Source organism: Taudactylus pleione, unplaced genomic scaffold (assembly GCF_031769625.1).
Source record: "Taudactylus pleione unplaced genomic scaffold, aTauple2 ptg001046l, whole genome shotgun sequence".
Classification (NCBI taxonomy): Eukaryota; Metazoa; Chordata; class Amphibia; order Anura; family Myobatrachidae; genus Taudactylus; species Taudactylus pleione.
Window position 1 is genome coordinate 609,678 of NW_028285447.1, and position 17,741 is coordinate 627,418.

A 17,741-nucleotide genomic window follows, 5' to 3' on the forward strand; every position below is an offset into this window, starting at 1 on the left:
AGAGCTGCAGGCTACAAGATTAACTAACATACAGAGCTGAAGGCTACTAGATTAACTAACGTACAGAGCTGCAGACCACAAGATTAACTAACGTACAGAGCTGAAGGCTACTAGATTAACTAACGTACAGAGCTGCAGGCTACTAGATTTACTAACGTACAGAGCTGCAGACCACAAGATTAACTAACGTACAGAGCTGCAGACCACAAGATTAACTAACGTACAGAGCTGCAGACCACAAGATTAACTAACGTACAGAGCTGCAGGCTACAAGATGAACTAACGTACAGAGCTGAAGGCTACTAGATTAACTAACGTACAGAGCTGCAGACCACAAGATTAACTAACGTACAGAGCTGCAGGCTACAAGATTAACTAACGTACAGAGCTGCAGGCTGCAAGATTAACGTACAGAGCTGCAGACCACAAGATTAACTAACGTACAGAGCTGCAGGCTACAAGATTAACTAACGTACAGAGCTGAAGGCTACTAGATTAACTAACGTACAGAGCTGCAGACCACAAGATTAACTAACGTACAGAGCTGCAGGCTACAAGATTAACTAACATACAGAGCTGCAGGCTACAAGATTAACTAACGTACAGAGCTGCAGGCTACAAGATTAACGTACAGAGCTGCAGACCAGAAGATTAACTAACGTAAAGGGGGTTTTCCACCTTCAGATCAATTTAATCTACTGATTTGTGCTATCAGCCATGTTTTACATCATCAGGCTGCTTGGTTTAGTTTTGTTGTCCTGGCATGCGTCACACATATGCCGTTCTCTTAGTAAATGGAAGGAAGAATAAAGACCTCTGCCTGATAATATAAATACATGACTGGAAAGCACAGCATTAAGCCAAATGAAGTCATTTATTTAGTAACAGTTGCAGGAGGACGCGGTAGAGGGTCTGATTCATTACCAATCGCAACTGTGATTACGCACACAACCGGTCGATTGTTGCGTTCTGCACATGTGTATGCATTACAGTGCGCGAACCAGCCACTGCGATCGGGACTACAGTGACTACGCAAACCCATCGCAGAGTGATTGACAGGAAGTGCCGTTTGTGGGAGGTGATGGGGGGGTGGTCGGTGAAATGCAGGCGTGCCAGTTCGTTTGAACGCCGTTGCAGGGGCGTGCATATATTATCCACTGCGATGTCATACACAGCTTGTGTATTCACTGCATGCGACGAGGTTAGCAATTCCTGAGGTCAGAGCCTGTGTAAGGAAAACGCAGACGTGTCAGTACATCACATATCTATCTATCTATCTATCTATCTATCTATCTATCTCATTATCTATCTCATCTATCTATCTCATATCTATCTATCTATCTGTCTATCTATCTCTCTATCTCATTATCTATCTATCTCATAGCTAGCTATCTATCTATCTTTCTATCTCATAACTATCTATCTCATATCTATCTATATATATCTATCTATCTATCTCATTATCTATCTATCTATCTATCTATCTATCTCATTATCTATCTCATATCTATCTATCTCATATCTATCTATCTATCACATTATCTATCTCATTATCTATCTCATATCTATCTATCTATCTATCTATCTATCTATCTATCTCTATCTCATTATCTATCTTTCTACTTCAGGGTCCATAGGGGGTCCACAGGGTTGACCTTGGGGTTATAGCTGGAACAGGATCCATGGGCACCACACAGTTAAGCTTTTAGCTCCCAGGATGCACTTGGGTCCTCCTCTATACCCCGCCCCCGAGCCACAGGCACCTCAGTGTAAGCTGGTGCCCGGCCGGAGTCGGTCACCGCGCAGGGGGGCTGCAGGAGCAGCCCCCAAAAGCTTTTATTTTAAGTTAAATTTTATTTATTTTTAATCTATTTTTACTACAGACGGCAGCGAAGGGCTGTCTGTACAGACGCCCACGCTGCCGCTCTGATCCCCGACTGGCGCCGCGACGCCAGTACTGATCTGGGGATCGCGGCGGGAGGGCAGAGTCCGTACTAGCCGGACTCTGTCTACCTCCCAGGACTGCTGCCGGAGTCGCCGGAGATTCAGGTAAGCCGCGCGTCGCTGGCTAGCGGCGGCGCGCGGAATGCCTTAAATGCAGTCCTTTAGCCTCCGGTCCGGGGGACAGACCGGAGGCTGCTGGCAGTGGCGGCGGGCCCCCCCATAACCCGTGGGACCACTAGACCACCAGGGATAACCGGCAAGCGGGAAGCCAGCATCCCTGGGGTTATGGCCAGCCAGGGGAGGAAGCCTTCCCTGTCAGCGGCTCCTCCCCTCAGCTCAGCGCGCCTTTCAGCACGCAGTCTGGCGTCGCTGAGCTGCAGATTCCTCGGCCACTCCTCCTCTGAGGTCTCCAGCGGCCATTTTCCCAGTGGCAGCGCAGATCTCAGGGAGCACGCGGACCGGTCCCCCTGTGTACCTCTCCCCTGATTAAGGACAGCGTACACAGCACTATAGCCCTCCCAGACACTGAATCTGGGCAGGTTGATTGTAGTGGAAAGGTGCAGTGAGTATATCTTCCTGCATGGTATGTGACTATTGCTAGTGCTGCCTGTCTGTGCTTATTTTCCGCTTACTGTCAGCTTATACCTATCCCTTTACTTCTCCTACAAGCCCTGCAGGTGTGTGGGGGAGGGGCGTTTCTACTGACCTCACTTATATAGATCACGTATTTGTGAGGTCCGTCACATACAGTTGTGTGCTACTCAGTGCCATATTTTGGGCTGTTGTTCAGCACACCGGTGAGTGCGTTTTACTTCTACCCTGGTGCCAGATATATAATATATTCTGTCATGTCAGACGAGGAGGTTGAGCGCTCAGTGGCTCCGGTGTTGGCCTCCTGCGGACGCTGTTCTGCAGGAGTAGATAGGGAGGATTTGTCACAGGATGGCCTGTGTAGTCGATGCCAGGTGGCTCCTGGCCCATCCAGACCTTCTCTGGCGCAGGAACCACCGTGGGCGATGTTTTCTCAAGTGCTGGTGTCTATTGCGGACCGTCTGTCGGTCCCGACTGCTCTCCCTACTATGGCGGTGCCCCAGCCGACCATCCCCCATTTCCCGGGTGTCCCGTAGTTATTGCGGAGTCCTCCTGGGTCTCAATCAGTTGGTCCCTATGCGGGGTTGCCTATGTATATACAGGCTTCCCCTGTGCCGCAGCAGCCTGTGGTACCTTTTCAGGCCCCTATGGCGACGCCTCCACCATGGGTGGATGTGCTCTCCAACTCCGTGCAAAATTTGGCGGCCGCTTCCTCGGCTTTTCAGTCAATGTTGCAGACTGACATGCCTTCTAGGATTTCTAAACGCCCACTCGTGACACGGGCTGCTCAGGTATCGGACTCAGAGGGTTCCTCAGATGATGGGGAGGTCCCTGATGACACTGACTCGGACGCCTCAGTCCAGGAAATGGATACCAAGTCGTCCATTAATGTGCGAGCACTAGTTAGGGCGGTGCGAGCTATTCTTCTTATAGAGGATGAGGCACCGGTTCCTAGGTCGAAGTTTCCTAGTTTCAAAAAAACTAAGGTGGCTTCTGCGGTGTTTCCCCTGTCGGATCAGTTGACGGATCATATGGCGGTAGCTTGGCAGGCGCCCAGTAAGAGATTCCTTCCTCAGAAGCGGTTGGCTTCTAATTACCCCTTCCCTGAGGCACATTGTAAAAAATGGGAAACTCCACCGGCGGTGGATTCCCATGTCACCCGTTTAACTCGGGGCGCCACCTTACCATTACTGTCGATATCCTCGCTGAAGGATCCCACGGACAGGAAAGTTGAGACTTGCTTAAAGTCTATTTACTCCCTCTCCGGGGCGGTGGCCCGACCGTCCATGGCCATTTCCTGGGTGGCCAAGGCCATTGAGGGGTGGGCCAATGCATTGGAAGATACCTTCCCGGACGACGCTCCGGATGTCCAGCGGGCGTTGTTGGGACAAATGAGGGACGCCGCTTCTTACATTGGAGAAGCTTCTTTAGATGCTAGTCTGCTGACCTCGCGGGTATCGGCTGCAGCGGTGTCTGCCCGCCGATCCTTATGGTTGCGGTCCTGGAGAGCGGACTCTGATTCAAAGAAAGGTCTGGAGGCCTTACCTTTCAATGGGGAATTACTGTTTGGTCCGGACTTGGACAAAATAGTGGACACCCTGGCTAAATCCAAGTCGGCCTTCCTCCCTTCGGCGGCACTGCCTGCTAAGGTTCGGAGTTCGGCTTTTCGTTCCTTTCGGGTTCAGGGTAAGGCGAAAGGTCAGTCCTTCCCGAGACAGTCTGCGAGTAAGACGGCCTCTAAACCCAAGAAGCAAGCCTGGAGTGCTCGGCGCCCTTCTTCCAAGCAGGAAGATAAACCTGCGGCCTGATGGGACGGGCCTCCCTCTGGGGGACCTCAGAGTGGGAGGCCGACTTCTTCTATTTGCCCAGTGCTGGCACAATACCACCACGGATGCCTGGGTTCGAGAAGTGGTCTCCCAGGGGTACGCCCTGTCTTTTCGGCACAGACCACCCCACCAGTTTTTCTGCACAAGTCCTTCTCAGAACAAGACCAAGGCGTTACAGGTTCAGGAGGCTATAGAGTCCTTGCTGAAAGCAGGGGTCATTGTTCCCGTTCCTCTATCACAACGAGGGACGGGGTATTATTCGTCTCTGTTTCTGGTGCAGAAACCCAATGGTTCTCATCGCCCTATCCTCAACTTGAAGTCTCTGAACAAATTCCTCAGAGTTCCCAAGTTCAGGATGGAAACGTTACGTTCCATCATTCTGGCGATGGAACCGGGGGATTACATGGTGTCCCTGGACATCCAGGACGCCTACCTCCATGTTCCGATAGCATCTTCACACCAGCGGTATCTGAGGTTCGCTATCCTTCAACACCACTATCAGTTCCGGGCGCTACCCTTTGGTCTCTCCACGGCACCGAGGGTGTTCACGAAGATTATGGCGGTCATGGCCGCACATCTTCGGAACCAGAATGTACGGCTGCTGCCGTACCTGGACGACCTCCTGTTGCTGGCGAGCTCCCCGGAGGTACTGCTTCAACATCTCCACCTGACGATCGCTTGCCTGCAAGCACACGGGTGGTTGATAAATTGGAAAAAGTCCTCTCTGATTCCATCACAGCGGATGGTTCATTTGGGAGCCCTGCTGGATTCGCGTCAGCAAAGGATCTTCCTGACTCCGGAGAAGGTCGCCTCACTACAGCTGCGGATACGCAGTTGCCTGAGCCATTGCCGCCTGTCTGTCCATTCGGCTATGAGAGTTCTGGGGTCCATGGTGTCGACATTCGACATGGTGGAATTTGCCCAGTTCCATTCCCGGCCCCTGCAGGGGCTGATTCTATCAGAATGGAACGGGTTACCTCACCGGATCCGCTCTCAGGTGCTGGTGTTGTCTCCGGACGTTCGGCTATCTTTGGCTTGGTGGCTTCAGACAGCTCATCTGGTCGAGGGGCGCCCATTTTGGATCCCGGACTGGGTCCTGCTCACTACGGATGCCAGTCTCCGGGGTTGGGGGGCAGTGACCGGCTCTTTGTCGCTTCAGGGTCGTTGGTCAGCGGAAGAAGCACTTCTCCCCATCAACATCCTGGAACTGCGGGCAGTATACAAGGCCCTGCAGTCGTCCGGCCCCGCTCTTCACGGAAGAGCGGTACAGGTGCAGTCCGACAACGCCACCACGGTGGCGTATATCAATCACCAAGGCGGAACTCGCAGTCAGGCAGCGATGTCGGAGGTGTCTCGTATCCTGTCTTGGGCGGAGGGTCACATTCCAGCGATCTCGGCGGTCTTCATCCCCGGAGTCCTCAATTGGGAGGCGGACTTCCTCAGCCGTCACGACGTGCATCCCGGGGAATGGTCGCTTCACCCAGAGGTGTTTCAGCTACTCGTGGACAGGTGGGGACTGCCGGAGCTGGACTTGATGGCCTCCCGTCACAATCACAAGTTGCCCGTTTACGGGTCAAGGACAAGAGACGCAGGTGCAAGTCTGGTGGACGCGCTGTCGGTGACATGGACGTTTCACCTGGCGTATCTGTTTCCTCCGATATCCCTGCTTCCTCGGGTTCTGCGGAAATTCAAGCAGGACGGCGGCATGCTCGTGCTGGTAGCTCCGGCGTGGCCCAGACGTCCTTAGTACTCCGATCTGAGGAGCCTCTCCATCGACGCTCCGTACCTTCTTCCTCAACGTCGGGACCTGTTGTCTCAGGGGCCCTGCCTTTACCCGGATCTGGGTCGGCTGTCTTTGACGGCGTGGCTCTTGAGACAGCCGTCTTGAGGTCTCGGGGCTTCTCCAGTTCGGTTATTGGTACGATGCTCAGGGCACGCAAGCCTGCTTCAGCACGGATTTATCACAGAGTGTGGCACACTTACTTTCAGTGGTGTGAGTCCAGACTTTATGATCCTCAGGTGTTCCGAGTTTCTAGGATCTTGGAATTTCTTCAGTCAGGATTGGATCTCGGCTTACTTCTTGCATCTCTGAAGGTTCATGTGTCCGCCTTGTCCGTGTGGTTTCAACGGCGGATTGCAATACTACCAGACGTTCACACCTTTTTCCAAGGTGTTCTCAGGATCCAGCCTCCCTTTGTGCCTCCTGTGGCTCCTTGGGACTTGGCGGTGGTGCTACGGGTCCTGCAGGGTCCTCCGTTTGAGCCTCTTGAGGCGGTGGAGCTCAAGTGGCTGACATTTAAGACGGTTTTTCTCCTGGCAATTGCTTCGGCCAGGAGGGTGTCTGAATTGGGGGCGCTTTCCTGTCGCCCTCCTTTCCTGATTTTTCACCAGGACAGAGCGGTGCTCCGCACTCGTCCTGAGTTTTTGCCCAAAGTGGTCTCGAAGTTCCATATTAATCAGGAACTTGTTGTGCCAGCTTTTCAATCCCCTGATCTTTCAGCTGGTGAGACTTCCTTAGATGTGGTCCGGGCGCTTAGAATTTATGTAGACCGGACGGCTTCGGTTAGGAAGTCTGATTCCTTGTTTATCCTCTTTGGTTTTCACAAGAGGGGTTGGCCTGCCAACAAACAAACGTTAGCCCGTTGGCTTCGTTCCGTTATTTGTGAGGCTTATGCACAGGAGGGCTTACCTGTGCCAGCCTCTGTTAAGGCTCATTCCACTCGTTCTGTGGGTCCCTCTTGGGCTGCTAGACGTGGCGCTTCTGCTGTTCAGCTGTGTAGGGCGGCCACTTGGTCTTCAATTCAAACGTTTTTGAGGTTCTATGCATTTGACACCTTTGCCTCTCAGGATGCATCCTTTGGGCGCCGGGTACTCCTTTCAGCACAGGAGCGTCCCCGCCCTTAGTTGTACTGCTTTGGGACATCCCCAAGGTCAACCCTGTGGACCCCCTATGGACCCTGAAGTAGAAAACAAGAGATATGGTAAGAACTTACCTTTGTTATCTCTGTTTCTACGAAGTCCATAGGGTCCACAGGGCGCCCGCCCTGACGCACCTGGCTTCAAATGGGCTGTGTGGCTGGTCACCGGTTTTCCGTCTCCTATTGCTGTGAGTATGGTTTCTTGTGTGTTCCAGTCTTCCTTCTCTCTGTTCCATATTCTCCTCCGGCCTAGGCTGCTTACCAACTGAGGTGCCTGTGGCTCGGGGGCGGGGTATAGAGGAGGACCCAAGTGCATCCTGGGAGCTAAAAGCTTAACTGTGTGGTGCCCATGGAACCTGTTCCAGCTATAACCCCAAGGTCAACCCTGTGGACCCTATGGACTTCGTAGAAACAGAGATAACAAAGGTAAGTTCTTACCATATCTCTTGTTATCTCATAGCTATCTATCTATCTATCTATCTCATTATCTATCTCATATCTATCTATCTTTCTATCTCATAACTATCTATCTCATATCTATCTATCTATATCTATCTATCTATCTCATTATCTATCTATCTATCTCATATCTATCTATCACATTATCTATCTCATATCTATCTATCTATCTATCTATCTCATTATCTATCTATCTATCTCATATCTATCTATCTATCTCATTATCTATCTCATTTCTATCTATCTCATTATCTATCTCATATCTATCTATCTATCTCATATCTATCACATTATCTATCTATCTCATATCTATCTATCTATCTATCTATCTATCTATCTCCTATCTATCTATCTATGTATCTATCTATCTATCTATCTATCTATCTCATTATCTATCTATCTATCTATCTATCTCATTATCTATCTATCTCATATCTATCTATCTATCTATCTATCTATCTCATATCTATCTATCTGTCTGTCTGTCCTGTACACATACACACAATTGTACATTTATCCTCCCCTGTGGTAGCCCTGATATAAGACAATTATTGGGGGTGTATCTGACGTTCTCCTTTGTGTGTCCTGTTGCAGCTAAACAGATGATCCGACACCTCCTAATGACGGACCCAACAGAGAGGATGACAATCACTCAGTTCATGAACCACCTGTGGATAAATGTATGTGAGCTCCTCAGTGTCTCTGCAGGGTCCAGTATATGATCATGGGGTCTATTTACTAAGCTTTGTTAGGAGATAAAGTGAACGGTGATAAGGCACCAGCCAATCAGCTCCTGTAATTTTTCACACACAGCCTGTGACATATCAGTTAGGAGCTGATTGGCTGGTAGCTTATCACCGTTCACTTTATCTCCTAAGAAAGCTTAGTAAATAGACCCCCACGTCTCGTAGCCCGCATGGCTTGTCCCCATATTGTGACAGTGATGCAGGAAGTCCCTGGTATAACATCAGTGAGAACCAGGCTCCAGGTTGTGATTTGCAGTAGGTCAGACGCCATCTTGTTGTAGCCTTCCCGTCACCACTAAATTATCTGCATAGACGAAGCAACGAACACAACACAATCCGATCGCCCCCCTTCCCGTCCAGCGAGAGCTGTCAGACATTCAGAGGTCCCCACAGTTCAGGTTACCAGTCTCTGTACTGTAAGTGGTGTCTGTAGAAGTCAGCAGAACATTCCTCTATCTTCCCATTAATACATATATACAGTATATATTGTGACTCAGTACAATTGGGGGAGGGGGGCAAGTGGCTGGGAGAGAGACCACAGACTGTTTCGCTTGCTAAACATTTGTATTTCCGTAACACTTAGTGCAGCCCAATAGTTACGAAACATCTCCACAGAGCTCTGTGACCACACATCTCTTACTGGAAACCAGTCCCTATATGCAGCACAGAGGAGGCCAGCACACGTGTAATACATACATGAGGGTGCGGTCACAGATAAATACAGAGCCTCGGACAGCATGCAGTTACTTGTCTGCATATCGCCGCCATTCGCTGGGATCTAGGTTACACAATTTGTACAAGATTTACTGTATATAACTCAACAACCAAGTTGTCTCTGACCAGTTGCTTGTAACGTTCCAAATACAGGGAATATAATGAATGTTATGTGACACTGAGGCTCATAGGGACCAAAATTTACACCCAGTGAATGTACCTACCGGCAATCTGAGACCGAAGGGCTTCATTTATGGTAACCCGGTACCGTCATATATTATTACCTATAAAACCTTGCCGACTGCTTGTCAGCTATGCTGAACCCCCCTCAAATTCACCCATTTGTCAAATGTACTGACCCTGGCAAGATGGGGAGGACGCGGGGTGCTGGGCAACTAGAAGCTGTATACGCAATGACCTACATAAGACCTTCAGCCCTTGGGTAATATGAAGAGATGCTATGAACACTTTCCATAGATGACATAAGCACATGGCTCCATCTACAGGCTGTGCAATGTAACTGCACCTCACCAATTAAATTACTGTGAAGAGTACTTTCTAAATGTTTGAATGTTTTAGGCCCAGCAGTGTCATCATCTTACTCTGATTTTACCCATTTATCTGCCTTTATAAGTCATTTCTTTTTTGTGTTTTTGCCATTTGTTGCTAAAGTTTTATACCTTCTACAGCAATCTATGGTGGTTCCTCAGACCCCTTTGCACACAGCTCGTGTTCTGCAGGAAGACAAAGAGCACTGGGATGAGGTGAAGGTGAGTGGTTACTGTCATGTTCCGCATTAAACACCGATATCTCAGCTGGATTCATAATTCCTCTGTCTTGTTCTCACTTCAGGTTTCTCCCTGCTCAGGTGTCTCTGCTCCCAGTATCTCTCACCTGTTATACTCTCCCTCTCTTCTATCCTCACTCCCAGCTACTCTCTCCCCCTCATCTATCCTCACTGCCAGCTACTCTCTACCCCTCATCTATCCTCACTGCCAGCTACTCTCTCCCCCTGATTTATCCTCACTCCCAGCTACTCTCTATCCCTCATCTATCCTCACACCCAGCTACTCTCTCTACCCCTCATCTATTCTCACACCCAGCTACTCTCTCTACCCCTCATCTATTCTCACTGCCAGCTACTCTCTCTACCCCTCATCTATCCTCACTCCCAGCTACTCTCTAACCCTCATCTATCCTCACTCCCAGCTACTCTCTCTACCCCTCATCTATCCTCACACCCAGCTACTCTCTCTACCCCTCATCTATCCTCACTCCCAGCTACTCTCTACCCCTCATCTATCCTCACTCCCAGCTACTCTCTCTACCCCTCATCTATCCTCACACCCAGCTACTCTCTCTACCCCTCATCTATTCTCACTCCCAGCTACTCTCTCCCCCTCATCTATCCTCACTCCCAGCTACTCTCTCTACCCCTCATCTATCCTCACACCCAGCTACTCTCTCTACCCCTCATCTATTCTCACTGCCAGCTACTCTCTCTACCCCTCATCTATCCTCACTCCCAGCTACTCTCTACCCCTCATCTATCCTCACTCCCAGCTACTCTATCCCCCTCATCTATTCTCACTGCCAGCTACTCTCTCCCCCTGATCTATCCTCACTCCCAGCTACTCTCTAACCCTCATCTATCCTCACTGCCAGCTACTCTCTCCCTCTCTTCTATCCTCACTGCCAGCTACTCTCTCTACCCCTCATCTATTCTCACTGCCAGCTACTCTCTCTACCCCTCATCTATTCTCACTGCCAGCTACTCTCTAACCCTCATCTATCCTCACTGCCAGCTACTCTCTCCCCCGATCTATCCTCACTCCCAACTATTCTCTATCCCTCATCTATCCTCACTGCCAGCTACTCTCTCCCTCTCTTCTATCCTCACTGCCAGCTACTCTCTACCCCTCATCTATCCTTACTCCCAGCTACTCTTTCCCCCTCATCTATTCTCACTGCCAGCTACTCTCGACCCCTCATCTATTCTCACTGCCAGCTACTCTCTCCCCCACATCTATCCTTACTCCCGGCTACTCTCTCCCTCTCTTCTATCCTCACTCCCAGCTACTCTCTCCCTTCTCATCTATCCTCACTCCCAACTATTCTCTCTTCTATCCTCACTGCCAGCTACTCTCTACCCCTCAACTATCCTTACTCCCAGCTACTCTCTCCTCCTCATCTATCCTCACTCCCAACTATTCTCTCTACCCATCTATCCTCACTCCCAGCTACTCTCTCCCCCTCATCTATCCTCACTCCCAGCTACACTCTCCCCCTCATCTATCCTCACTGCCAGCTACTCTCTCCCCCTCATCTATCCTCACTCCCAGCTACTCTCTCTACCCCTCATCTATCCTCACTCCCAGCTACTCTCTCCTCCTCATCTATCCTCACTCCCAGCTACACTCTCCCCCTCATCTATCCTCACTCCCAGCTACTCTCTCTACCCATCATCTATCCTCACTCCCAGCTACTCTCTCCCCCTCATCTATTCTCACTGCCAACTACTCTCTACCCCTCATCTATCCTCACTCCCAGCTACTCTCCTCCTCTATCCTCACTCCCAGCTAATCTCTCTACCCCTGATCTATCCTCAATCCCAGCTACACTCTCCCCATCATCTATTCTCACTCCCAGCTACTCTCTACCCCTCATCTATTCTCACTCCCAGCTACTCTCTACCCCTCATCTATTCTCACACCCAGCTACTCTCTCCCCCTCATCTATCCTCACTGCCAGCTACTCTCTCCCCCTCATCTATCCTCACTCCCAGCTACTCTCTATCCCTCATCTATCCTCACTCCCAGCTACTCTCTATCCCTCATCTATCCTCACTCCAGCTACTCTCTCTACCCCTCATCTATCCTCACTCCAGCTACTCTCTCTACCCCTCATCTATTCTCACTCCCAGCTACTCTCTACCCCTCATCTATTCTCACACCCAGCTACTCTCTCCCCCACATCTATCCTTACTCCCAGCTACTCTCTCCTCCTCATCTATCCTCACTCCCAACTATTCTCTCTACCCATCTATCCTCACTCCCAGCTACTCTCTCCCCCTCATCTATCCTCACTCCCAGCTACACTCTCCCCCTCATCTATCCTCACTGCCAGCTACTCTCTCCCCCTCATCTATCCTCACTCCCAGCTACTCTCTCTACCCCTCATCTATCCTCACTCCCAGCTACTCTCTCCCCCTCATCTATCCTCACTCCCAGCTACTCTCTCTACCCCTCATCTATCCTCACTCCCAGCTTCTCCTCCTCATCTATTCTCACTCCCAGCTACACTCTCCCCCTCATCTATCCTCACTCCCAGCTACTCTCTCTACCCCTCATCTATCCTCACTCCCAGCTACTCTCTCCCCCTCATCTATTCTCACTGCCAACTACTCTCTACCCCTCATCTATCCTCACTCCCAGCTACTCTCCTCCTCCTCTATCCTCACTCCCAGCTACTCTCTCTACCCCTGATCTATCCTCAATCCCAGCTACTCTCTCCCCCTCATCTATTCTCACACCCAGCTACTCTCTATCCCTCATCTATTCTCACTCCCAGCTACTCTCTACCCCTCATCTATTCTCACACCCAGCTACTCTCTGCCCCTCATCTATCCTCACTGCCAGCTACTCTCTCCCCCTCATCTATCCTCACTCCCAGCTACTCTCTATTACTCATCTATCCTCACTCCCAGCTACTCTCTCCCCCTCATCTATCCTCACTCCCAGCTACTCTCTCTACCCCTCATCTATCCTCACTCCCAGCTACTCTCTCCCCCTCATCTATCCTTACTCCCAGCTACACTCTCCCCCTCATCTACCCTCACTCCCAGCTACTCTCTCTACCCCATCTATCCTCACTCCCAGCTACTCTCTCCCCCTCATTTATTCTCACTGCCAACTACTCTATCCCCATCATCTATTCTCTGTCCCCCTCATCAGTCCTCACTCCCAGCTACTCTCTCCCCCTCATCTATCCTCTTTGCCAGCTTCTCTCTCCCCCTCATCTATCCTCACTCCCAGCTACTCTCTCCCCCTCATCTATCCTCAATTCCAGGTAATCTCTCCCCCTCTTCTATCCTCACTTCCAGCTACACTCTCCCCCATCTATCCTCACTCCCAACTATTCTCTCCCCTCTCTTCTGTCCTCACTTCCAGATATTCTCTCCCTCTCATCTATCCTCCTGATCTTCTGTCCCCTGCTCCCGGCTCTTCTCTCCCTGATCTTCTGTCTCCTGCTCCCAGCTCTTCTCTCCCTGATCTTCTGTCTCCTGCTCCCAGCTCTTCTCTCCCTGATCTTCTGTCCCCTGCTCGCTCTTCTCTCCCTGATCTTCTGTCCCCTGCTCCCAGCTCTTCTCTCCCTGATCTTCTGTCCCCTGCTCCCGGCTCTTCTCTCCCTGATCTTCTGTCTCCTGCTCCCAGCTCTTCTCTCCCTGATCTTCTGTCCCCTGCTCCCGGCTCTTCTCTCCCTGATCTTCTGTCCCCTGCTCCCAGCTCTTCTCTCCCTGATCTTCTGTCCCCTGCTCCCTGCTCTTCTCTCCCTGATCTTCTGTCCCCTGCTCCCTGCTCTTCTCTCCCTGATCTTCTGTCTCCTGCTCCCAGCTCTTCTCTCCCTGATCTTCTGTCCCCTGCTCCCTGCTCTTCTCTCCCTGATCTTCTGTCCCCTGCTCCCAGCTCTTCTCTCCCTGATCTTCTGTCCCCTGCTCCCTGCTCCCTGCTCTTCTCTCCCTGATCTTCTGTCCCCTGCTCCCAGCTCTTCTCTCCCTGATCTTCTGTCTCCTGCTCCCAGCTCTTCTCTCCCTGATCTTCTGTCCCCTGCTCCCTGCTCTTCTCTCCCTGATCTTCTGTCCCCTGCTCCCAGCTCTTCTCTCCCTGATCTTCTGTCTCCTGCTCCCAGCTCTTCTCTCCCTGATCTTCTGTCCCCTGCTCCCAGCTCTTCTCTCCCTGATCTTCTGTCCCCTGTTCCCAGCTCTTCTCTCCCTGATCTTCTGTCCCCTGCTCCCAGCTCTTCTCTCCCTGATCTTCTGTCCCCTGCTCCCAGCTCTTCTCTCCCTGATCTTCTGTCCCCTGCTCCCAGCTCTTCTCTCCCTGATCTTCTGTCCCCTGCTCCCAGCTCTTCTCTCCCTGATCTTCTGTCCCCTGCTCCCAGCTCTTCTCTCCCTGATCTTCTGTCTCCTGCTCCCAGCTCTTCTCTCCCTGATCTTCTGTCTCCTGCTCCCAGCTCTTCTCTCCTTGATCTTCTGTCCCCTGCTCCCAGCTCTTCTCTCCCTGATCTTCTGTCCCCTGCTCGCTCTTCTCTCCCTGATCTTCTGTCTCCTGCTCCCAGCTCTTCTCTCCCTGATCTTCTGTCCCCTGCTCCCAGCTCTTCTCTCCCTGATCTTCTGTCCCCTGCTCCCAGCTCTTCTCTCCCTGATCTTCTGTCTCCTGCTCCCAGCTCTTCTCTCCCTGATCTTCTGTCCCCTGCTCCCAGCTCTTCTCTCCCTGATCTTCTCTCCCCTGCTCCCAGCTCTTCTCTCCCTGATCTTCTGTCCCCTGCTCCCAGCTCTTCTCTCCCTGATCTTCTGTCCCCTGCTCGCTCTTCTCTCCCTGATCTTCTGTCTCCTGCTCCCAGCTCTTCTCTCCCTGATCTTCTGTCCCCTGCTCCCAGCTCTTCTCTCCCTGATCTTCTGTCCCCTGCTCCCAGCTCTTCTCTCCCTGATCTTCTGTCCCCTGCTCCCTGCTCTTCTCTCCCTGATCTTCTGTCCCCTGCTCCCAGCTCTTCTCTCCCTGATCTTCTGTCCCCTGCTCCCAGCTCTTCTCTCCTTGATCTTCTGTCCCCTGCTCCCAGCTCTTCTCTCCCTGATCTTCTGTCCCCTGCTCCCAGCTCTTCTCTCCTTGATCTTCTGTCCCCTGCTCCCAGCTCTTCTCTCCCTGATCTTCTGTCCCCTGCTCCCAGCTCTTCTCTCCCTGATCTTCTGTCCCCTGCCCCCAGCTCTTCTCTCCCAGATATCTTCTTCGATTTATTCTCTCCTAACCTTTCCATCCCTACTGACCCAATCCCTTTTTTTGCCCACTTGTAGCATTTCTTTTGCTGCTCCTCTCACAACCATCTCTTCTCTTTATATTTGTCCAGTACTCATTTATATTAGTCCTGCTGACGGCTCTTCTTCTCCCGCTGTGTCTTCTTCCTCCTCACTGGCCGGATAACTCCTCGCTATTCTTTCTCTTTCTCACCAGGAGGAGATGACTAGTGCTCTGGCCACGATGAGAGTCGATTATGACCAAGTGAAGATAAAAGATCTCAACTCGTCCACTAACAAATTGCTCAACAAGAGACGCAAGAAGCAAACTGATGGATCTGCGCCCCCGGCTAGCTGCAACAACCAATAGGACTGTGTACGGCTTTGTGTGGGCCCGTGGTGGAGAACGTGACTGCACACACACCTCCGATGGTCGGAGTCTTTGTGTGGCTTTTAGATATTTTTATGGTCTTTTGTTTAACTGTAGTATATTTTAAACACGTCACTGTTGGGTATTGGGACAGCATACCCTGTGTGTACATACATATAAATATTTATGGAACCGAATTGCTGAGCCTGTATTTGTTTCTGGTGTGTGAAGTGCATCATCGCCTCCCCCAGTGGTTGCAGTGGTGAAGTTCTGGATGTTGCTACTGATGACGTAGAGAGCTCAGGTGGAACATGCTATACTTCCCCCCCTACATGCCAGCCATGGACCTTCTATCCTCCCTCTGTGTCTGCTGGCTCATTGCTCATCTTCCCCATAGGCTCTTCTCCTGCTGCTTTACTCCTGTGTCCTCTGGCCCATCCCCATTAATGACTCCTGACGGTTATTAGTATTTCTCCTTCTTTCTGCTGCAAAATCTGTCAATGCCTGTACTAACTGTCCATCAAGCAAAGCTTTACTTACCTGGCAATCATCGGTGGTCAGGATTGGTTCTCACATACACAGAGGAAGTTGAGATCAATTAAAAAGCATAAATTATCCGCTGTGCAATGCGGAAGCGCCTTTGGGGCCAGAGTCAGTTCCAGATATTCTCTTAAATTACCACTCGATTTTGAGGAACAGAAAGTTCACAGCTAGTGAGAAGGATTTGGGTGAAGGCATTCTTATTAAAGAAAATAAAAAGAAAAAAACAAAGTAAAATCACTTGTGTGACGCATTTTGCAATATTGCAGTGGAGAAACGCATTTCCAGGTATAGTCTGAGTAATATATGGGAAAGGTTTCTGGACTGCACAACCTGACTATATATATAATGGGAGGTGCTACCTGATGAGACTAATTGCAGGCACAGAAACAGACAAATCTCAGGTGCACAACTACAAATTATTAATAATATAGATAAATGCAATAAAATTTTGCAATCAATAGAGGTTTTTAGCATAATCATGGCCAAGCTTATGGGCCTACCCACCATATCCAGGTAACCTCTTTCGGGTAGGTCCCTAACATACTAGGGTTCAAATCCAGAGCGCAGGACCCCCCAAAACTGGCCCAGCCAAGCTGCCCCAGGGCATCACCATAGTAAGAAAAGTGCAGTGTAAAGAGATAGTTAGGAGCAGCTGCAGATAAAGAATGAAAATAAAAAGTGAAATACATATATATTAAACACACACAGTGAAGTGTGCCTGCAATTCGTCTCATCAGTAGCACCTCCCATCATATATATATAGTCAGGTTGTGCAGTTCAGAAATCTTTCCCATATACTCCATTTAATGTGCTTTATTGCACTTCTGATGCAAAGGAGACGCCCACATTCTGGATTAGCACCCTTCCTTATTGGTTTCAAAGCATGTAGTATGGTAATGTATATGCACACTGTATTAGGCACAATTCTAGGTAAGTCCTACAAGTTATATACTGTAGTGCAACTTTGGTTAATTTTTGGGGTGTGGGTCCCCCTGGATTGCCTTTGGTTGAACTGTTTCAGGGCACCGCATTATAACACATTTTCCTTTATAACACATTTTAGCCCTTCACTGTTTGTTTATTATATATGTACCTCACTTTTTTATTTTCATTCTTTATATACAGCTGTAGCTGCTCCTAACTATCTCTTTACACTGCACTTTTCTTACTATGGCGGTGCCCTGGGGCGGCTTAGCTGGGCCAGTTTTGGGGGGGTCCTGCTCTCTGGATTTGAACCCTAGTATGTTAGGGACCAACCCGAAAGAGGTTACCTGGATATGGTGAGTAGGCCCATAACCTTGGCCATGATTATGCTAAAAACCTCTATTGATTGCAACATTTTATTGCATTTATCTATATTATTAATAATTAGGAGTTGTGCACCTGAGATTTGTCTGTTTCATAGTCTGAGTAATGTTGTAAATAGTCCTACACAGTAAGCATCACACATAACAGATCCAGATCAGATGTCTCCTTGTTCTCAGGATTATTTTATACACTTTGTAGACAAAAGTGATTGGAAACTGACAGCAAATAGATCAGTGAGATGTCAGTGAGGTCAGTACGATGTAGGTTATCACGTGCAGTGATTACTGCAGACGCCCTTCCTGGCAAACTATC

The 17,741-nt window shown here is 50.0% G+C and overlaps 2 protein-coding genes across 2 annotated transcripts in view; both read left to right on the forward strand.

The window, feature by feature from the left end:
- MAPKAPK3 (MAPK activated protein kinase 3) overlaps positions 1-15,775 on the forward strand; it is a 71,245-nt gene extending 55,470 nt beyond the window's left edge. The window contains exons 8-10 of the mRNA XM_088461429.1: positions 8,333-8,418; positions 9,888-9,968; positions 15,426-15,775. Of these exons, the coding sequence (XP_088317555.1) occupies positions 8,333-8,418; positions 9,888-9,968; positions 15,426-15,578 (320 nt within the window). The 3' untranslated portion in view covers positions 15,579-15,775. The remainder of the gene's footprint in view (positions 1-8,332; positions 8,419-9,887; positions 9,969-15,425) is intronic.
- On the forward strand, positions 9,985-13,941 carry LOC148453979 (uncharacterized). The gene is made up of 2 exons (XM_088461428.1): positions 9,985-10,050; positions 12,565-13,941. Exons 1-2 carry the CDS (start codon positions 9,985-9,987, stop codon positions 13,939-13,941), a joined length of 1,443 nt encoding a protein of 480 aa, XP_088317554.1.
- Positions 15,776-17,741: the final 1,966 nt, after the last annotated feature.